Source organism: Rhinopithecus bieti, unplaced genomic scaffold (genome assembly GCF_001698545.2).
Source record: "Rhinopithecus bieti isolate Rb0 unplaced genomic scaffold, ASM169854v2 scaffold_9581, whole genome shotgun sequence".
NCBI lineage: Eukaryota > Metazoa > Chordata > Mammalia > Primates > Cercopithecidae > Rhinopithecus > Rhinopithecus bieti.
Window position 1 is genome coordinate 4,498,314 of NW_016806413.1, and position 23,061 is coordinate 4,521,374.

General features: G+C 42.9%; 1 protein-coding gene and 1 pseudogene across 6 annotated transcripts in view; one reads left to right on the top strand and one right to left on the bottom strand.

Moving 5' to 3' along the window:
* The window catches only part of TRAK1 (trafficking kinesin protein 1), a 215,195-nt gene that overhangs the window by 73,599 nt on the left and 118,535 nt on the right, over window positions 1-23,061 (bottom strand). For 2 of the 6 annotated variants that reach the window (XM_017876386.1, XM_017876390.1), the window contains exon 1: window positions 7,900-8,262. The exons of the other annotated variants lie outside the window; for them this stretch is intronic. In XM_017876386.1, the coding sequence (XP_017731875.1) occupies window positions 7,900-7,963 (64 nt within the window). In that variant the 5' untranslated portion in view covers window positions 7,964-8,262. Of the gene's footprint in view, window positions 1-7,899; window positions 8,263-23,061 lie in introns of those variants that run through there. 6 annotated transcript variants of the gene reach the window in all.
* Window positions 11,153-11,845, top strand: LOC108532350 (thiopurine S-methyltransferase-like; annotated as a pseudogene).

Sequence of the window (23,061 nt, forward strand, 5' to 3'; positions counted from 1 at the left end):
TTTTGAGACAGGGTCTCATTCTGTTCCCAGGCTGGAGTGCAATGGTGTGATCATGGCTCACTGCAGCCTCGACCTCTAGGCTCAAGCGATCTTCCCGCCTCAGCCTCCTAAGTAGTTGACACCATAGGCACATACCACCATGCCTTGCTAATTTTTTTATTTTTTGTAGAGACAGGGTCTCATCACTATGTTTTCCAGGCTGGTCTCAAACTCCTGGGCTCAAGCAATCCACCTGCTTCAGCTTCCCAAAGTGCTGGGATTACAGGTGTGAGCCACCATGCCTGGTCCCATCCATCAGTAATGATTTGTTTTGTTTTGTTTTGTTTTGTTTTGTTTTTTGAGACAGAGTCTCACTCTGTCTCCCAGGCTGCAGTGCAGTGGTGCAATCTCTGCTTACTGCAACCTCCGCCTCCTGGGTTCAAGCTATTCTCCTGCCTCAGCCTCCCAAGTAACTGGGATTACAGGTGCCCGCCACCACACCTGGCTAATTCTGTATTTTTAGTAAAGATGGGGTTTCACCATGTTAGTCAAGCTGGTCTCAAACTCCTGACCTCAAGTGATCCACTCACCTCGGCCTCCCAAAGTGTTGGGATTACAGACGGCCTCCCAAAGTGTTGGGATAAGCCACTGCGCCCAGCCCCCATGAGTAATTTTTAAAGCTCCAGTTTTAAAGCCCAATGTCAGCTTTGATCATTTGGTTTCCCCACTGCGAAGCTATTATTTTTCCCTTTGTTATTCAACAGTGTTTCACAGTGATATACTTTGAGACCACTAGTTTGAGTAAGTCTTGTCTTAGTCGTTTCTGTGGATGGATGGAAAGTGGTGAATTTCTAATTTCTAATTCCATCATTCCAACACTTATTAGTTGGATTTCTATTGTTAGTAATAACTTTTTCTTCCCTCCCATTATTTAGTCATTCATTTATTTATATCAGTATAGACTCATGGATTCTTCCTTTATTCTATAAGTCATAATCTTTGACCATTATTATTTATTTTGATGTTCAGATTGCCCCATATTAGGTCAGTAGAAGCCCCTTCAGGCTGGCTGCTGCGTAAGACATGAAATTTTGAACACAGGGCCAACCCTAGACTCTTCATGTCACCCCATTTCTCTGGGTTTAGACACTCTTCAGGATCTCCCTCTCCCATTCTCTTCTTTCCTCCCCTCCTGCTGCAAGGGTGTGACAGAATTCTCCAAAGTCATGCATATCTGCCTTCACTTCACGGTTAAAGGCAGAGATGGGCCAAAGGGCATCTTCCCTGAGAGTGTAGTTTCTCCAAAAGTCAAAGCAAAATATGACTCCCAAAGACCGGCAAGAAAGCCTGGGAATCCCTGTGCCAACTGAGGGATGAAGAGAGCTGAGCCAGGCTGGACATGGAGCCTGGAGCTGGAGGTGTGAAAGACAGTTAAGTAACAGATGTGTGTGCTGTATCAAAGGCGTAGACTAGACACTGGGACCCACAGCAAGGAAGCAGAGAGTGAGTTCCTGATCCATCTCCAGGAACACTGGACAGGAAGACAGGTGGAGGGGAGGGTCAATCACCTCTTGCAGGGCGGAGGCACATCGTTCTCTGTCTCCCGCTCACATCTACTTGACATATTCCATAGAAGTCATCTTCCCAAAGCTCTACCCTGTGTTGTCCAAAGAGTGGCCACGAGCCACTGGGGCTATTAATGTTTACATTTAAATGGATTAAAATTAAATAAAGTTTAAAATCCAGTCACACTAGCCACATCTCAAGTGCTCCACAGCCATATGTGACCAGTGGCTACCATATTTGACAGCACAGAAAAGAACATTTACAGCATTACAAAAAGCTCCACTGGATAGCACTGATCTAAAGGGTGCCCCTTATTTTCAAGATGGGAACTCTATATTTTCTTAGCTTCCACACCCTGCATCTCCCCTGCAGCCTCTGCTCCCAGCCTGGCTTCCCACCACACCTCAAATAGACAAAACAAGACGTTAACTTCTGCCCACATAATGCTACTGCCTTAGCTCACCTGTGAAGGGGACCAGACTGCCACCCCCAAACAAAATATGCCCCTTTGGCATAAGGTTTATTTTGAGCACAAGAAACTGAGGAACAGCAGATGCCCGAAAAGCTCTAAAAATGGAGCATAAATTTCCCTTTTGTAAAGGAAATTTACATTTGGAAGGGTGTCTCCGTCTCCTGTACAATCTCTTATCAATGGACAAGGCACCCACTTGAATCTGCACATACCTTATTAAACAAGCCTTGCGTATCCCACATTTCCAAGTTGCCTTCCCATAACTTACTCCCCAGAAGGAACCCCAAACCCCTTTTCCTTTGTCTCACCTTTTCTCCATACTTTGTTGCCCTTTGGGATCATATAGAATCCTCCAAATTTTAATTGCCTCTTTGACTCTTATTTCTTTGTGATTGCCAGTGCCTACTTACATAATTAAAACTGATTTTTCTCTTGTTAATGTCTTTTATCAGTTTGATTCTCAGGGCACCTAGCTACTGAATCAAGCAGGGTAGAGGCATGAAGTTTTTCCTCTGCTATACCTCAACATCCCCACCTCCCAAGGCCTAAATCCTCCCATCTTTCAAGGTCTGGTTCAGCACTGCTCCCCATCTCCTTCAGGTCTGACTTTCTCTCCACTTCATCTGTCCCATTGATGCTCAACGTTCCTCACTCACATTTCACTTCTCTGCTCCTAGAGAGCAGGGTTGGCCCTACTGAGGGTCATGTCCCCAAAGACCTTGCTCATACGATTTAAATAAATAAATAAGGTTGGGCAAAGAGGCTCACACCTGTAATCCCAGCACTTTGGGAGGCTGAGACAGGAGGATCACTTAAGCCTAGGAGTTCGAGACCAGCCTGAGCAACACAGTGAGACCCCCATCTCTACAAAAAATTTAAAAATGAGGCAGGAGAATCGCTTGAGCCCAGCAGGTCAATGCTGCAGTGAGTCGTGATCATGCCACTGCACTCCCGCCTGGGTGACAAGAAGACCTTGACTCAAAATAAATAAATAAATAAATAAATAAATAAATAAATAAATAAATAAATAACGCTGGGTGCAGGGGTTCACACCCGTATTTGGGAGGCCAAGGCAGGCGGATCAGAAGTTCGAGACCAGCCTGGCCAACATGGTGAAACTCCATCTCTACTAAAAACACAAAAATTAGCCAGACATGTGGCCAGCACCTGAATCCTAGCTACTCACAAGGTTGAGGCAGGAGAATTGCTTGAACTTGGGAGGCAGAGGTTGCAGTGAGCCGAGATTGTGCCACTGCACTCTAGCCTGGATGGCATAGCAAGACTCCATCTCAAAAAAAAAAAGAAAGAAAAAATTAATTAATTAATTAATTAATTAAACAAGAGTACCACAAAGCTCCAAAAACTTGGGTTCTGGGCTTGCTTTGGCCTTCTTGCCAAGTCTCTAGTCCTCAGCTCCTGTGTCAGAGAGGACATTATCTCTATTGTACTACAGCCAGTGATATTAATAAAAACTTAATTCTAAAACAGTTACATTACAAAACTGTTTATATTTCATTCTTTTTCTTTTTTTAATCTCCTTAATAACCAGAGAGAAGAGTGCTGTGTGTGGAAAGAGAGAAGTCAACCTCTACCTTCACGGGTGCATCACACAATAAAACACAAGACAGAGGAACGGGGATCTGGGGATCTGGGGATCTGTTTGCATCAACGTGTAGGAAAATTCGAAAACTCAGTTCAGAAATGCAGTTTTTCAATTAATGCTTAAAATACCTCTAACAAAACTTCACTCATGCACAAAAAAAAAAAAAAAAAAAAAAAAATCACGAACCAGCAACTGCCATCTTGGGTGACACTTTAGAGATCACTGAAATCAGGTGAGGACAGAGCACACCAGACTGGCCTTGCGTATACCATAAATCTTCATTATGGAGTAAGAAGCTGTAAGAATAACTTCTGCGACAATCTACCTGAGTTTCTTCATTTGTGAAATTAGTATGAACTAGACCACCTCCTGCCCCGACATTCAAATCTATCAGGTTATAAAAGGGGGAGGTGAGCGGGGATGGAGAGCAAGTCTGATTACAAAAGAAACTGATGCCATGAACAGGTGGTCAAAATGCTGTACCTTGTTCAAAATACCTTTTTTTTTTTTTTGTTTAAGACAGGATCTCACTCGGTTGCCCAGGCTGGAGTACAGTGGCATAATTATAGCTTACCTCACCTTCCTGGGCTCAAACAATCTTCCCACCTCAGCTTCTAAGTAGCTGGGGCTATAGGCGCATGCCACCACATCCAGCTAATGTTTTGATTTTTTGTAGAGACAGGGTTTTCACGTTACCCAGGCTGCTCTCAAACTCCTGGCCTCAAGCGATCCTTCCGCCTCAGCCTGCCAAAATGTTGGGATTACAGGCATGACCCACTATGCCAGGCCCCCATCAGCCTTTTCAAAGAGATTTTTTTGTTAAAGGACTTAATAACTAGTACTGTTTCTGAGAAAATAAAATTAAACACTGACCTGGCTCTTCGTCGATTACAAAGAGCTATTACTTTATTTACACTCCACAAAGGCTCCAACCAGTGTTGTTACTCCTGTTTTCCAGATGGGGAATCTGGGTTCACAGAGGCTCACAGAAATCCCAGGATGTTCCCATACCAGGTGGCCACACGAAGTACAAAACAGCCCTCAAACACAAACAGCCAGCGCTCTTTCTGCCATTCTACCTATTTCTAGAGTAACTACAAAGAGGGCTGTTTCTTTAACATAAGGACATACACTGAACCCAAGCCCTTTTGAAAATTAAAAAGGTGTCATACTCTTTCTAAGCACACTTGAAAAAGTGACCAGTGTAGCCAAGAAACCATCTAAGATCCTGAAACTGACCTAAATAATTCTTTTCCAGCCCCTCCCCATGCCTGGGGCTGCTTTCCACCGACATGAGCACAGTTTCCCAAACACACGTGATGTAAAGAATCCCCCAAAGTATGTGCCAAAATTGTAGATTTCTCAGAACTTCTCCTAGTCTGGTGTGAGTCTGAGAATCTGCTTTTTTAATAGGCAGATGATTTTCAATGATTTCCCAAGTTTTAGAGGTTCTGCACCAGAGATGGGATGCATTCAATCTGAGTAACAATGACCCTGTCTGACACTGGAGTTTAAACTGTAAATACTGAGTATGTATGTGCAAATTCTGCCAAGACTACTGCTGTTTTGTATTGATTGCTGGCTATTTCAAATCTCTTATAAAGGTTACTTGAAGACACTGGGTAATCAACACCTCCAATGTCTTATCCTTATAAGCCCCTGTCCCATGCCTCTTGTTATATTCTCCTCTGGGGGCGGGAGAGCAGGGCAGGCAGAGATGAGTGCTGAATAGAAGACCACCAGAACAAACATTAATAAATGGGAGGAATACAGTTACTCAACACTGAATAAAGTTCTCCTACGCCTCAAAGATATAAGAGAACAGTAGCCATCCCTTAATTCCAACTTCAAAAGAGGGGTCCTAATTGGCCTACAATCTATATTCCCATCCATATACACTTCTTTCTCAGTGCTAACACTGCAATTTAAGTGTGAGTCAGTAACTCTGACATAAATGATGATTCTGCATCTTTTTCAAAACATTTGACTCACCTTTTATTAGTATCAAAAGTTCCCTAAAAGGTTCCCTCATTGGCAATTCAAATGCCAAATAATCAGAGACAAAGCAATAGTGCGTGTCTATTGACTTGCAATAAAAAAGAGAGAGACAAATAAAAGACAATACTTATAAACGGGCAAATTTCATTTCCAGGCTAACCTGCCTGAAGCTAGGAAGGAACCCAACTAGTTAGAAATGTGTAAGCAAGTAACCACAAAAGTAGCGCATAATAGAAATCTCCTTTTTGTACGTTTCCTAAACCAATTTCTGGACTTCTGTTCCTTTTATTCCCTACTTTACTGCCTCTTTAAATGGGATTATGAAAATGCCAGTGGTCCCAGTAAATTCTGCCTCAAAAACCTTCTTCCCTTTATCCAAAACGGGATAGAGGATAAAAGACAAGTATTTTGCTCAACATACATTCAGACAATAACAGCAATTAATATATTTACCCTTGAACAGATGAGCCATCTCCTCTTCCATTTTCCTTTGCTCTTAGAGGAAGACAGATCAGGGTCTCTCAGGGCCAAAAGACTCAACTGAGGAAATGCTGGGTAAGAAAATCCTTCCGATGGACACCCAGATAAGAGCAGGCCTCCACTCACCCTCCAGATTGACCATGGCAAGTGACTGGCTTTATTTCAGGGTGTAAAGGAAACTGGATGGTGTGGCAATTGGGTCATGGTATTAGGAAACCTTCTTCCCCCACTTCTAGTATGGCATCTACACCTGACTCATCCACGGGCCTCTGACAGCACCCTGCTGTAACCAGTGCTCCCTAATCCAATGGTACAGTGAGGATGTATTCAATCACTTACTTAAAAAAGTTAGAGAGGGTTCAATGAGTCACAAATCACCAAGGAAACTAGAAGGAGGTCAATGATGGTTTCCAAAAAGGAGCATCTCTAGAATTTCCTTTTGGAGTTAGGTAACAGAATGGGAACTTGCTTTAAGAATGAATATATTCCAAAGAAAAAAGAACTCATTCATCCTTTGCCCTCATGACCCTGGGAGCTGCCTCCAATCCTTGTTACTCAAGACAGTTAAAGATGTACACAGAACCAACATGACAATGTCTGCATCTAAAGCCGGGGGACAGTGGGGTTGAACCGGCAGTTTTTCCACACATTTAAATACCACCCCTGAGAAAGCCTTAACCCACAGTTGAGGCAAAATCAGTGGATAAGAGATAATTATGCAGTTTTTCAGTTTACTAACTAGGCCAGGTCCCAGCCTGTTACATCATTCAGGTTAATCAAATGTAGTCAGGAATAAAGCATTCTGAAACTCCCGACTCAATTAAAAAGCACTTACCTTATCTATTAATGGCTCATATAGGGCTGGGAACATATCATCACTGGGGAACAGACCCTCAAAGTGCATATATTAACTGTGCCCTTCTTTTGTGAAGGCATGTGATATGAGGGTCATTTTCAAGAAGAAATTGAAGAAGACAGATTAGATTAACAGTGTAATACACAATTTTGATGTCCAACACCCCAGGAACCTGAGACCCCACCCACTGTGATCTCTCTGAGAACGTACCTCAGTGCTGTTTTCCATGTGCTTGAAACCTCCTGAGACCTGTCCAGCCACACACTTGGCTTCTACCCAGTCTCCCCTGGAATGTGCCACACCCTCCCTGCACAAACCAAGGTAGTGACAGAAGGACACATTCTTTCCCTGCCCTTCCCATCACCACCCCACCCCCATCTCTGTTGGATCTAACCCGCAAACTTCATTTGAATCACCCGCTAAGTGGTAAGCTGCTTCTGCCTTTTCTCCAGCCTCCGATAGTTCCCAGCTCTGGGCTCAGAAAAGGGCAGAGTCTTCAAGGCCTGCTGCTGACAGTCCAGGAAGCCACCTCTTGCACACACTGTTCCAAGCCCCCAGTTTCCTAACCCCTCCAACAGCAAGAGTGCAGTGAACACATTTCCACTTGCACACATACATGCATCAACAACACACTCACGTCTCACACCAGAGAGAATTCAATCCAATAGAAGTATAACACTTACAAGCCCAGCATACCAAAAACCATCTCCCCTTCTAAGCAAATGATCATACATACTGCAGGAGTCTTTCACGGTAAAGAGCCCTGCCCACCTGCCACCTCCTCCACCATGCCTTTGGAATTGTCGGAGCCAGTGGTGCTAGTTCTGGTACCCCCCACCCGCCAGCTGCCTGTCTCCCCTAAAGGTTTCAGGACCCCTCTGCCACCCAGAAGGAGACAATGCCCCTATACACATCCCGGCTGTATTTTGCAGGGGCCATAATTACCATCTGAGCATTCTTCATAATACCAGTCTAGTTCATAATAATCCGCTTCGATAAATTTCTGCATAGTCAGTAGTCTTGCAGAGGAAAGAATGGACTTCACAGCGCCATCAACATCAAGTAAAACGCTGCCATGCCTCCCCGCCCTTCCAGAATACTGGGCAGAAGAACATCCCGAAACACACCAGAATTAGGCTGTACATTCTTAACGACAGTCTGGAGCCAAAACAGGAATGTGGCCAATGAAAAGAAAAATTATATGGGGGAAGGAGGGAGTAGGAGGAGCAGAAAGGAAGGCAATTTGCAGAGCTACCGGAGACCCTGGCAGCACTGCCAATAAAGCGGCACTGGACAGCAGTCCTGAATGGGAGTAGCCAGGATCATCCTATCCAGACGCCCAGAGGGTGACGTCAGGGACACACACCACCACCGGCTGTCTCACTCAAGCCTCGTCTCCTGCTCGCCGCTCATCTTTCAATCTAACCGTTGCCATAGAAACTGGCCGGCTCTGAAAAATGATGCAGAGATGGAGGAAATGTCTTCCAAGGATGCTGGCAGCAGAGGTTGAGAGATGCCAGGCAGGGAAAAGAGAGGGTACAGGCAAGGGAGAGGCAGGGGCGTCAGCACCATCATCACCTTCAATAAATGTAAGGACAAGCTTATTCACCCTACTCTGGGTCACGACAGAAAGAAGATTCTGGATTTGAAAAGTGCTACCTTTTAAAATCTGCAAATCATTACTTTTGGTTTCCTTTCTTCAACCTGATTTAACACATTAAACGTCTTTTATGATTTTTGACCACCACTTAAAGGAAATGTAAATGACTTAGAAAATGGAAACATTTTCATTTAGATGCACTACTATTCTCTGCTCATGCCTTTGCTCAAACTTCTAGAAAAATAGCCTGTCACATACAAATAGAGGAGGGCACCATCACAAAGGGCTTGTGTAGTACAATATGCTGTTTCATGGACACTTACATGTGTAATCAAGGCGCAAAAATGCACACACTAGAAGAAAACAGTCCATTTGTAGGAAGTTAGTTGCCTCTGGGGAAGGAGTGAGGAAATGGGGTTTCAAAACTTTCCTTAGAAATGCACCCATATGTTTTATTTCCTTAAAAAATACAGTTAATATTAGTTCTAAATGTTTGACATGTTTGAAATATTCATAATAAAACAAGGTAGTGGATAATAAGACAGATTTTAGACTACCCTATAGGTTGAATTTCATTCCCTAAAGCAGGTTCTCTCAACCTCAGCACTAATGACATTTGAGGTCAGATAATTCTTGTTGTGGAAGGCTATTCTGGGCATTGTAGGATGTTTAGCAGCAACCCTGGTGCCTACCCACTAAACGCAGGTAGCACTACTCTCTACCCCCAAGATGTGACAACCAAAAATGTCTCCAGACATTGCCATATGTCCCCTGGATGCAAAATTGCCTGGTTGAGAACCTTGCCCTAAACCAAAACCACTTACTTCATTGGCCTCTTGGCCAGGTACCGTAAGTATCTGTTGGTGTCAACAGCAGCATATATACAGATAATAGTGTGTGTGTGTGTGTGTTTCTATACATGTGTATATCTGCTTCTGTGTATAAAATAGAAAATTTAAAGGAAAATCACATAGACACACACATCTTATATAGAGAATCTTAGATGGAATCTATACTTTGTACTGATCTATCTCAATCTTCCTAAATCACTGGAAGCTGAAGAGCCTGTAATGCTGTGTTGTGAGGCCCTCAAAGAAATCTCTCTCTGCTCTGGGGTACCCTCTCCTCATGTTACAGCCATCTCTGGCCCTCATCATTAGGCGTTGCTTGCACATCTGGACAGGATACCACATCAGACCTTCCCACTTGCCAGGTGGCTGGCTGACCCCATTTGGCCCAGCCTTTAGTGACAGCAGGTCCTGTCCCCTTGTGGACTGCAGGGATCCAATCCTTTGGCTCTATGGATAGCAGAGCCTCAAGTCTCGGGGGGAAAAGAGAAGTTAAAGGCAGGGGCCCAAACCACAAGCAGACAAATAAACCATCCCTGCATGGGGCAGTGGAACCACTGATGTTGATGATGAATTTTGGCTAAAATTGTTAACAGGATTCCAGAAAAGTTCAGAAAATGTAGGAGACAAGGGAATGACACCATCCCTGGCCATACTGTCTCCTGGCTACCACTTATACCCTGGAGGACCTGTGCCCCTCTGTCATCATCTCTTCCCCCTCCAAGGCATCCCCAACCCAACTGCACATTCTTTATGGTCAAAGTAGATATCAGATCCCATAGCCTCCCTCACTTACTTTATTCCCTCTCCCTGATTCCAACTTGAATATGCATTTTAAGTTTTCTAGGACTTTTGACTATTTAAAGTCAGCAGACAATGATTTTAATTCCTTTCTTAAAACTGCCCCTGCTACCTGACACGTCTCATCTCTCCCTCTAGTCTTTTATATCATCCTATCTCCGGCCATGATGGTGCCTCTCAAGAGCCCCACTGCAAGCCACCAAACCAGCCCCCTCAGACATTCACCTCAAGACAGATGAATGGAGGCCGGTGTCCCCAGGTTTTCTGAGGTTTTGTTTAAAGTTCCGTAAGGTCTTTCTTTTAGAAAGACGATGATGGGCCTTATAAACAGGCAAATAGTTAACAACGAACTCCTAAAAAATCAGCAATGTTCACCAGTTCGATCCAATCAGGGTCGGGGAGGCCCAACAAGAATTTGCAAAATGATTTAATAAAGGAACCGGAGGGCTGGTTGCATTGGCTCATGCCTCTACTTCTACCACTTTGGGAGGCCAGGAAGGAAGGATAGTTTGAGGCCAGGAGTTCAAGACCAACCTGGGCAACATGGCCAAACCTCATCTCTACAAAAAAAAAAAAAAAAAGTTTAAACCAGCTAGGTGTGGTGGCACATGCCTGTAGTCCCAGCTACTTGGGAGGCTGAGGCTGGAGGATCACTTGAGCCCAGGAGTTCAAAGTTGCAGTGAGATGTGATCATGCCACTGCACTGCAGCCTGGTTGACAGAGTGAGACCCTAACCTCAAAAACTAAAAAATAAAATAAAATAAAGAAACAGGAAATGTAAACTCCTCAAAGCATCACATGAAAGTCAGATAAGCTTCCTAATAGCTGAACACATGGAAGTTCCTGGAGCTATGTAGCTCTTCATCTGTATCCTTCACAGTATCCTTTGTAATAAACCAGTAAAGGCATTAAAAACATTCGCTTATGAGACAATGGTATCTATGAAACTATGAATGATACAAGAGCTTCACTTGATATGGAAGAGTATCCCAATATTGAGGTCAGGAAAACCAAGTACGAACTCTGGAAGAATGGCAAGACAAGTGGGTGAACAGCAATACTGCTTTTCATCAAGAACAAGGACATCAGCTATTGAAGAAGCATTTGGATACTTTTCTTAAAGGCGAGAGTTGAAATGGTTGTTGAGATGAAATGGTTTGCAGACCAAGGACACAGTATAGTTGGTGTATAAATCAGTGCACTTGGGGTATGAGAATTTTTTACAGAGCAGAATCTTTCTTATTCAGAAGAACCAATCAGCAAAGTTCCTGGAGCCAAAGTATTTAAGAGTTCTTCAGAGAACATTTCATTGCACTGTTGCAGCATTTTTTATCTTCCCCAAACACATATCGACAAATTTGACAGAATTTGGGATAGAGGAGCACTGGTTGCCATTAATCTAGGAGATTTCGAACATTATGCAGATACAGTGTTGTCTCTCCTGGGAAAAGGGTTTCAGTACCTCCGGTCTGTTCTTTCTTATGACCCAACTAAATATGCAGGCCCACTGTCTTATGTTCCACATGCTGAAATTGAAAGGTTGTTCAGTACAATATGCAATATTCATTGTCTTGAGAAGATTGATGAAAGTTGGGGAATTGACTACATTTTTGAAAAGTTATATCTACTTACAGAAAAGTAAATGAGATGTATACAAAATCGAGTAACATCAACATGTTTTTGAGTTTCAGCAACTGAAAATTATGCTAAAGTGTGAAAAGGTAATGCATACATTTTTTATTGTTTACAAATCATATCAAATATCTTTGTTCAAAATACACATAACTTTTTTTTTTTGAGACGGAGTCTCGCTCTGTTGTCGCTGGAGTGCAGTGGCACGATCCTGGCTCACCGCAACCTCTGACCCCAGGTTCAAGTGATTCTCATGCCTCGACCTCCCGAGTAGCTGGGATTAAAGCTGCGTGCCACCACACCCAGCTAATTTTCTGCATTTTTAGTAGAGACGGGGTTTCACCATGTTAGCCAGGCTGGTCTCAAACTCCTGACCTCAAGTGATCTGCCCACCTCAGCCTCCCAAAATGCTGGAATTATAGACATGAGCCACGATGGTCGGCTCTCTTTGCCCATTCTTAACTACGCAGTTGTTAAATTTTCAAAACTGCATATATCTTTGTAGAAGAAAATACATACTAAAATGTTAAAGTAGCTCCTTTGGGGAGGAGAGGAGATGGAAGATTATGACTGTGTGTCTTACAGACTGCAAGACTTTTTACCAATCAATCAGCATGTATTACCTGTATAATTAAAAAATAAAAGAAAAATGCAATGAATATTACTTAAATGCAAGAGACATAGAAAAACTGACATTCTATGAAATTTAGAATTGAAGAAATGTAATACTTCAGTAGGGTTCAACTGATCCCAAGAGTTACATAAAAGATTAGCTTTCATGATAAACCTTTGTCTTTTACTGAAATCCTAGCCATCTCTTTGCACATGTTTTCTCCACATACAATTTTATATGTAACAGAATCAAGAAACAAATACATTTTAATGAAATAATCCAATCTATATGGAACAATGTATTCTCAAATTACAAGAATAAATTTTGTTAAAGTTAAAAAAAATACAAGGATACAAATCCCTTATTTGCTTGCCTTTTGTTTTGATAGAACCCCTTAAATAAAACATGGCACATTTACCTTATGGCACTATGAATTTGTTTAACATTTTATTCCTACCCCATTACCATAAAACAAGTAAAAAATAACCGATTTCATAGTTAAGAGCATGGGCTTTTGGAGTCAGATGGTCTGAGGTTTGGTACGGGCTCTTTGTTTTCCACGTCTGTGACCTTATTAGTATATACATCAGTCTCATCTGCTAAATGGGGGTGATTATAATACATTCCACAGAGACAGGGGAAGCTATAATCAATTAGTGTATGGCAGAGCACTTAACACAGTGCCTAGGACAAAATGAGTTTGCAATAAATGTTAGTTGTGGTCATCTTCATCACTCTAATTTTTTTTTTTTTTTTTTAAGGGAAATACGCCAGGAAATAAACAATTAAAAAGAGGGTACAAATTCCTAAGCTATAATTAGGGAAATGAGGTAGAAATGCCATTTGTAAGCTTTTTCCAGCATAACTGATCCAAAGGCACTGAGTTCACAGTAATGAGCAGGAGTGACAGGTGGGGTGAGGTAGGGAGTGAGGGACCCTACATCAGTGACAATACATGACTGAGCACAGCTTACATTAAGTCCAAAGGCTGCACATACCCAATTCACTTTTTAAGCAAATGGGAAAGAAACAAAACAATGTATAAATAAGCACAAAGGAAACAGCATCATTTAGGGGTGATTTTTATGAGCTTCAAGGCAATTTCAAAGTGAACTACACTAAAACTCTTTCATATGCTCAGAAAGACAAAGTAATCTGTCCATAGTTCCGCAAAGAGTTTCACAATTAAAATCCAAGTCTATCTGACATCAAATCCACTTTCCTTCACTCCAAGAGTCCCAACGCTCCTGAGGGTTACAGCTCTCCCTCGGCCCAGGTTTACTGCAGCTGAAAAAGCAGACTCCTCCCTACCATGACCCTACTCTCCTCCATCACTGCCACCAGAAAGTTAGGAATAAGAACAGGTCCCAGGACCAGTCTCAGGTAAGCCTCACAGCCACCTGGTCAGCCATTCCTTAGTCACATCTTCAGCTGCCCCATTTAGAAAGTGCTGACTGTATACCTGGCATTTAGTACTTTATATCTCACTTACTCCTCAGACCCCTTGACCTAATGGCTCCCCCATTGTGGATACAAGGAAACGGGTCTTAAGTGGTCTAAGTCACTTGCCCAGGATTGCACAGAGAACACCAAAAGCATCTGGATATAAACCAGAAACGATCCCCGTCCTAAGCCTTTTCCACTTCTCAATAAGTGAATGAAAAAGCATCCAAGGATTACCTGCTAATGGAATTTGAAAGAAAAAAAAAAAAAGAGGTACAATTAAAGAAGATAAAGACTAAGTTAGCACCTTGAGAAAACAAATTGAGAGAAAACAAATTGAGAAGTTTTTTTAAAAAAAAAACAAAACAAAACAAAATAAATGATCAGGAAAGCAAGAGTTAAACTGAAAACATCTATGTAACTTTGTGATATTAAAAACAAACAAAACAACTCTTTCCAGCTCTGTCACATAAGTGGCTGCACAAGGACACCCCTCCCATCCATCAGCAGCAAGTCAACATTCTGGTGCCCAGATTTAGTTTAGACCTTAACGGGGCTCCTTGTAGAGCTGCTGATTCCATGTCTCGGGGCAGAGGAAAATCAAGAGGGACCTGCAACACCAGGTTTCAAGAAAGCAAAGACCACGTCAAAAGGTCTGGGGTAGAAGTGGTAAGATATACAAAAGCCACCTTAAAAGGACTACCATGCACTGTGTTGTGACAATCTGAATATCCAAAAGAGAACAGAGTTAATAATGGTTAAAAGAGACAAGGTGAGCCTGTAAAGGCCATGAATCTTCAATGAATATCAAAATGTAAAGGGCAACCAAATGAAGAGGGCAACTGATACATAAAGGAGGGGAGAATATATTAGGAAGTTCTTTTTAATCCATTTTAGGAAGCAGCAGGGGTGGGTATGTATGACTGCTCTGTTTCTGCCACTAATGCCTTTTATAAAACAGTGTACAAATACGTCTCTAAGTAGGATGGCTCTGAATAAGCCAACCCTACATGGAAGGAGGAAGCAAGTATCAAGAACAGAAAGGCCTGACGCTGTGGGCACAGACTACACTCAGGTAGGAGCAGGATCCCCCCCAGGGCTGTAAGATGATGTATTAGCCAGAGGGCTCCAGAGGAGAGCTGACTGCCCACACTGGGGCCCCAAATTCCTGGAAGATAAAAGCTCGATAAAAGCTGCTAATGATAACAGTAAGACACTAAGAAACCTTGTACGTGTGTTCAAACATGTTCCAGATGAGTGTGTCATTTGGATGGGACACTGGGTCACAACCACAAGTGGCCAAATAGAAAGAATTTGTCATTTCAGGAAAAGACATCAGGTCGAAGGTGGCCCCTCCAAAGATAATGTCCACCTGGAAGCTGTGGAGGTGTAAAAATGGTCTTTGCAGGTGTAATTCATTTTCTTCTTTTTTTGTTTTATTTTGTTTTTTAAGACAGAGTCTCGCTCTGTCACCCAGGCTGGCATACAGTGGCGCAGTCTTGGCTCACTGCAACCTCCACCTCCCCGGTTCAAGCGATTCCCCTGCCTTAGTCTCCTGAGTAGCTGGGAGGCATGCGCCACCATGCCTGGCTAAATTTTTGTATTTTTGGTAGAGACAGGGTTTTGCCATGTTAGCCAGGCTGGTCTCAAACTCCTGACCTCAAGTGATCCGCCTGCCTCGGTCTCCCTAAGTACTGGGATCACAGGCGTGAGCCACCGTGCCTGGCCCTGCTGGTGTCATTCAGTTAAAAGTCTTGAGATGACATCATCCTGGATTGAGGTGGGCCCTAAATCCAATGGCAAGTGTCCTCAGAAAAGAAGAGGAGAAAGGCCCACAGAGGAGAGGACAACGTGAAGACAGAGCAGAACCTGGAGGCATGTGGCCACAAGCCCAGGAACACTGAGGGTGGCCGGCAGCCACCAGAAACTGTGAGAGGGGCAGGGAACGGATTCTCCCTCAGAGTGTCCAGAAGGAACCAGCAGTACCAACACCTTGACTTTGGACCTCTGACCTCCAGAACTGTGAGAGAATAAATTTCTATTGTCTTAAGCCACCAAGTTTGTGGTAATTTGTACGGCAGCCCTAGGAATCTAACACAACTGCTGAGATCGTATTTTCTTTAATATCTATTAAGATTACTAGATCATTGCAAAAATATAAAACAGATTCAGAAATCACAAATAAATGAATTAAACCCACAGTACCAATGCTTATGTTAAGTGTGAGTATCAGGAGTTTTGTTGTCAGTGCTAGAAGACCTACATGTTCTCTTTTGTGAGCATTTAAGAGAATCTAACAGATTTGGTCTGTGATGTTAAGGCAGATCTAATTGAATATATTTGTAATCAAATTTAAATGTTTAAAAGAATTTAGGCCGGGCACGGTGGCTCAAGTCTGTAATCCCAGCACTTTGGGAGGCCGAGACGGGCGGATCACGAGGTCAGGAGATCGAGACCATCCTGGTGAACACGGTGAAACCCCGTCTCTACTAAAAAAATACAAAAAACTAGCTGGGCGAGGTGGTGGGCGCCTGTAATCCCGGCTACTCGGGAGGCTGAGGCAGGAGAATGGCGTCAACCCGGGAGGCGGAGCTTGCAGTGAGCTGAGATCCGGCCACTGCACTCCAGCCTGTGTGACAGAGCGAGACTCTGTCTCAAAAAAAAAAAAAAAAAAAGAATTTAATAAAATTTCTAAGTCTGTACTTATTAGTTGTGTTGAGTATATGAATATTTCAATTTATGCAACACATTAAAAAGATGAACACTAACAATTAAGCGATAAAGTATATATAAATGATGCAGTTATGAGTTTGCCCGAGTGTCTCAGACCTCACAGATCTTGCCGCATCCCACCTTCCCCCAGGCCTCACAGGTGATCAGCACAGGCATGCCCAGGCCCTGATGTGGCCATCTGAACAAAATAACTTCCCAATTCCTATGTGTCCCCAGTGCTCCTCCTTCCTGCTAGCACACAGAGCCCTGGGAGGTCCCAATTCCCCTCTGGAACCTGCCCTCAGACTCCAAAGCTTTCCTCCCTGTTGGTCAGGGCACCTGTATGCCAGGCCAGCCAAGAAGCCTACAGCAGAAGAAAGGAAGACCCGGAAGAGGCTTTCTAACCTTCCATCCTTGAGGGGGCCATGGGGCTCACATGAAAGACAGCCTTACAAGCAGGCCTTCCTTCCACTTGCTTCAGAAAATTAACTGAGCAGGTGCTTCTTTCTGCAGAGTTATCTTTCTGATCTTTATTTTATTTATTTATTTATTTATTTATTTATTTATTTATTTATTTATTTATTTATTTATAGATGGAGTCTCAGTCGCCCAGGCTGGAGTGCAGTGATGCGACCTTGGCTCACTGCAACCTCCACCTCCTGGGTTCAAGCAATTCTCCTGCCTCAGCCTCCCGAGTAGCCACCATGCCCAGCGAATTTTTGCATTTTCAGTAGAGACAGGGTTTCACTATCGAGCCAAGATGGTCTCAATCTCCTGACCTCATGATCTGCCTGCCTCGGCCTCCCAAAATACTGGGATTACAGGCGTGAGCCACCACATCCAGCCTGATCTTTATTTTTTAAAATGTTGCCACTGCCAGTCACTGAGCACCCACGGCAGAAGGCAGGCTGCTAATGAACAGCTTGCTGTCAACTACCCCCTCCGAAAACATCTCCTCCTCATTTCAGGCACAGGCATCAACCCACCTCCGGGGAAGATGGGGGAACAAAGCTTGGCTTTTACAGAACATATCTAAAATCAGGGAGATGGCGTTTGGCAGAGCACTGAGGAGCCAACATGTATCTTGGCCTCGATGTAGTTCTCATTAAAATCAACCCTACCTCTGAGAAGGAGAGAGAGAAGAAAAAGAGCTTGCATGTGTGGTGGCATCAGTACACGGCCTGCATGGTTCTAAGTCTGCCTCCTGCCAGCCTGGGAGACTGTATGGGAAATCTCACTCCTATGTCCAGTAAGTCAGGTAGCAGGTGCCACAGGCCTCAAAACACAAGTAAACCAGAAGCTCAAACGGCCCCATATTCCATTCATGCCAAAATTCAGCTGAATCACAGTAGCCTGGGCCCATCACGGGGGGTGGAGTGTGAGCTGAGCTGTCATGTCAATTTCCCACCTGAGTCCGTTCCAGTTTTGTCTTAGATATGCTGAAATAACATGAAAAAGAAAAACTGTCAATCTGTACAGAATTGCTTGCCAGGCATTTTCTTCTTAAAAGAAAAAAATAGATACTCAACCTTGGAATCTGGTTTGATGAGAAAAAATGAAACCTGGTAGGTGGCAGGTGACAAAGTAAGCCCAGGGACCATGAGGGTAGGTCTGCTGACCAGTATGAGTACCTGGCTGCGGTGCTCACCAGACACTGTGAAAGGCTCCTGGTGCTGTCACGCACCCTGCTACAAGGCTGCCTTTGATTACCTCCCCAAGACGGGCGCCTTCAATTCCACTCAGCATCTGGTGCCCAGGCCCACACCTGGGTGGAGACATCATGACTGCATTTGACTAATGGAGCGGACGTGATTGTGTTCCAGGGTGTCCCTGCTTCTGCCTTTGATCTTGCAGCCGTCTGTGTCAGCTAACAATGGTGGAAAATGGGCCCAAGGAAGAGTCCGCATATGTGAGCAGTAAGAGAAGAGAGAAGGCACAATTCTCAGGGCTCACTTAGGTTCTTGTCTGTGAACAAAATGGCCCCAGAGCTTGGGGATGGCAGAAAGGACATACCCAGAGTACTTGGGCATTTACACAAGAGAAATTCTTGGTAATTACCTATAAATACATTATAACGTATCTATCTTGCATTAGTTTTTGTTAGCAGATGATAATGAAAAGTTCCTGGCAATTAGATCCCCTTTCCAACTCAGTACAACCTCTACTCCACCCTGATAATTTATCCTTCCTCCCTTCATTCAACCCTGCCTCACCACACACGTCTAGGTGACAACAGACTCGCTGATGTTCCAAAAGATACCCCTCCTCCAAACACACACACACACACACACACACACACACACCCACACACCCCTATGCTTTCTTTTAGGTCACCACTTCATAAAATAATAAAATTATTGACCGCACTCCCCTTCAGAAGGTCAGCACTGTGTGCTATTTATTCATTTAATTTGTACAGGCGTACTGCATTTTGTGGTGTCTGTACTTTTTTTTTTTTTTTTTAATAGAGACGGAGCCTCACCATGTTCCCCAGGTTGGTCTTGAACTCCTGGATTCAGGCAATCCTCCAGCCTCACGCCCCCGGAGTGCTGAGATTATAGGTGTGAGCCACCACATCTGGCCAGTGTCTCTATTTTTGTTTCACTTAGGATTTTAATTAAAATGAAGGCAATCTTTAGAAGGTGGCAACAAATAAAATGATCTTGTTATTCTATATATGGGTTTTAAATCTTGTTTTTATGAAACAAGATAAGGAAGGAAAAGCTTATTTTTTAAATTTAAAACGTGTCTTTGCATTTTCGCTTATTTAAGAAGCATTCATTAGGCACCTATTCAACAAAAGGCCCTGGGAAGAGGATATTGGCCCATTCAAGCAGACATGGACCCTGCTCCATTCATTTACTCTCTGAAGATGAAAATTACTTTCGACAATTTGTAATCTTCTGGAATTTAAGCCTCGTACATATCTAAATCTTAACAAGAAAAATCCTGGGTAATTTAAAACATGCTTAGACAGTTCAGTGCGTATGTCTACAGTGTTCTTCTGAGAATACTTGTAGGAAGTTCTCTAGATTATCACCTGAACGCAATTTAATAGCACTTGCATTTGAAAAAGAAAACAACACTACAATTTCTATAAAACAAAAAGGTCCCTATTCTCTTAATTCCTATTTTGCAATACAGAAAAACTCAAATTAAGAAATGACCATAATACCTGCACATTATGCACATGTACCCTAGAACTTAAGGTATAAAATTTTAAAAAAGTAAATAAATAAATAAATTAATTAATTAATTAACCAAAAAAAAAAAAAAGAAGAAGAAGAAATGACCCTAAAACAAAAAACAATTTTAAAAAACTTCATCATGGGATACCATTAACTAGAGAGTGAAAATCTCTCAAAGAAACATTCAAAGAACCATAAAATATTTAATGCTAAATAATTTCCAGATAAGAAACCGAGTCCCAACGCAGTGATAAGTGATTTGCCCGAGGTCACATATTTAGTCGGTGGATGATGGAGAAATGGCCCTCTCACGCAGGACTGGTGGGTCTCCAACCACTTTCTCTCCTCTCAGAGTCACTTGGAAGAAGAAAACCTTCACTATAAAACAACGTTACCCAACCCACACAGAGATATTAACTACTCCACAGTGATCAGGTGCATCTCTCAATTCTAGCTAAACTCCACAAATAACATACACTCCTGCTCTCCCCCACAAAACTGCCTTTGGTACAAAGTTTGAGAAGTTGATCTCTTGGTAACTTTGAGTTTAAGGGAAAAAAACCCGTCTTTCTTGAAATTATATGCCATATTCACAAAAACTTTAGTCATTGCCTTCCTGACAATTACCTGTTGGTTATTTTCCAAACATTCACTAATGAATAACAACCTGCACAAACTAAGAAAGAGGTAAGACATCCCTCCTCGGGTATCGAATAAAAAAATCTTTAGGATGTGTTTAGGCTTCTTAAAGACCAAATTCAGTGTTTTCAGGCAAATTGCTTGTACTATCTGGCCTGATATCCAGAAGTAAAAGGGTATTCACTCATGTGTTGTTTGGGGAAGAAGTAGAAATAGCCTGGATTCCCAATAATAGATGAATGGTCAAATATAAATGACAGAATATTAAGCAATGCTGAAAACTGTGTTTTTCAAGAAATTTAATGCCAGGGGAAATAATCAACATATATTTATTTAAAATGCATTATGTCCTTAAATATATGCGTTGCAGGAAAAAAAAAAAAATCTAGAAAATCTCACAAAAGTGAGTGGTGGTTGCTGTTAGTCATCTTTTGTTTTATTTTCAAAATCACTTAAAATCAGCATACTTTCGTGATAGAAAGAAATATTATTTTGTCTGGGCATAGTAGCTCATGCCTGTAATCCCAGCACTTTGGGAGGCTGAGGCGGGTGGATCACCTGAGGTCAGGAGTTTGAGATCAGCCCAGCCAACAGGGTGAAACCCTGTCTTTACTGAAAATAGAAAAATTAGCCTGGTGTGGTGTCATGTGTCTGTAATCCCAGCTACTCAGGAGGCTGAGGCAGAAAAATCACTTGAACCCAGGAGACAGAGGTTGCAGTGAGCCAAGATCGTGCCTGCACTCCAGCCTGGGCAACAGAGCCAGACTTCATCTCAAAAGAAAAAAAAAAGAAAAAAGAAAAAAATATTATTTTATTTATTTATTTATTTATTTATTTATTTTTCTTTTTTACTGAAACAGAGTCTCACTCAATTGCCCAGGCTGGAATGCAGTGGCATGATCATAGCTCACTACAGCCTCGAACTCCTGGGCTTAAGTGACCCACCCACCTTAGCCTCCTGAGTAGCTAGGACTACAGGTATGCACCACCTGAGTAGTTTTTAAACATTTTTTTATAGAGATGGGGGTTTCCCTATGTTGCCCAGCTTGGTCTCAAATGCCTTGTCTCAAACAATCCTCCTGCCTCGGCCTCCCAAAGCACTGGGATTATAAGTGTGAGCCATAAAAATATTATTTTTAAAATCTAACTTCTTTTAAAGATCATTTGTGTTCATTACAAGGCCAGGCACCAAGAGTTGAAGAACAGGGTAGGTGCCACAATTCTCTAAAACAGTGACACACATGCTTACTTCCTCTCTCTGAAAATCAGAAATGGACCCTATCTCCCAATGTCATGTCATCACCAACAAAGTCACAGAATCTTCCTTAAACCCACAAAAAAGGAAACCAAACTACAGAGAGGCTCCATGATTTCTTTGTGATGACAGAGAAACAGGTTTCAGAACCAGGATTGAGGTACAAATTTAGTATCTATGGATTTAGGAGAGCAGGGAAAGGCACCTCTGAGAATGGACAGGGTCATTGGTGAGGGCCTGGCGCATGTCCACACCGGGCTTCTATGCAAGTCAGGCAGATGGTAAGAAGAGCTAGTGTGAGGATGACAAGCACACGTTCAGTTTCTATGAGATTCCGGCAACATATCCAGGCAGTAGAGAGGAACATAGCCATCACCTGCAGAGAGGCAACAGCCAAAGCAAAGAAGATGTAGGCAAGAGGAGACCCCAAGCCAGAGCACTGACAGATGTCCACATCTAAGCACACCAAAAAGAAAAGGGGACTTAACCAAAAACAAAGACAAAAAGCCAGGGATGACTAGTCAGAGGAGGAGGAGAGCTAGAATGTTCCCACACAGTCTAATTCCACACAAATACAGGCTGAAAGCAAAACTCTCAGTGGGAAATACTCTGGATGAGGCTTTTCACGGTTTTTTGTTTTGTTTTGTTTTCTTTTTTTGTAGAAAGGGGCTCGTTTGGTGGCCAAGCATGGTCTCAAATGCCTGTCTTCAAGCAATCCTCCCATCTCAGCCACCCAAAGTGTTGGGATTACAGGCGTGAGCCACTGTGCCAAGACTTTCCATGTTCAATCATCACTCTGGTATTCCCTCCATCAAAAGAGCTCAGAAGATGACATCTCATAAGGAGGCTCCTCGTCTTGGCTAGAGATCAACAAGGAGTACCTGGAAATACAGAGACAACAGCAGCACATGGAAATACAGAGACAACAGCAGCACACTCCTCCTTCAGCTGGGCCAGGTCCTGGGCTCCACCCTCTGTATAGAAGGGGGAACAAAACTAACATGATCTCTGCCCTCAAGGCACTCCCTATACAGCAGGGGATAGTAGTTGAAATGAGCATAACATGGCAGGTAGGCGAGGTAAGGGCAGGTTCTGAAGTTACAAACACTGCCTGGCATGAAACACAAGAAGTGGAGAGGTTTTCCTAACTAATCCCTGCTTCCCCACTAATTCCTCTGACAAGCCTGCACTTGCCATAGCCCCCAAAAACCATCCGGACATGGTGGCTCCTGTCTGTAGTTCCATAGCTTTGGGAGGGAAAGCAGGAAGATTGCCTGAGGCCAGGAGTTCAAGGCTACAGTAAGCTATAATTAGGCCACTACACTACAGCCTGGTTGTGGGAGAAAGACTGTCTCTAAAGAAAAAAAAAAAAAAAA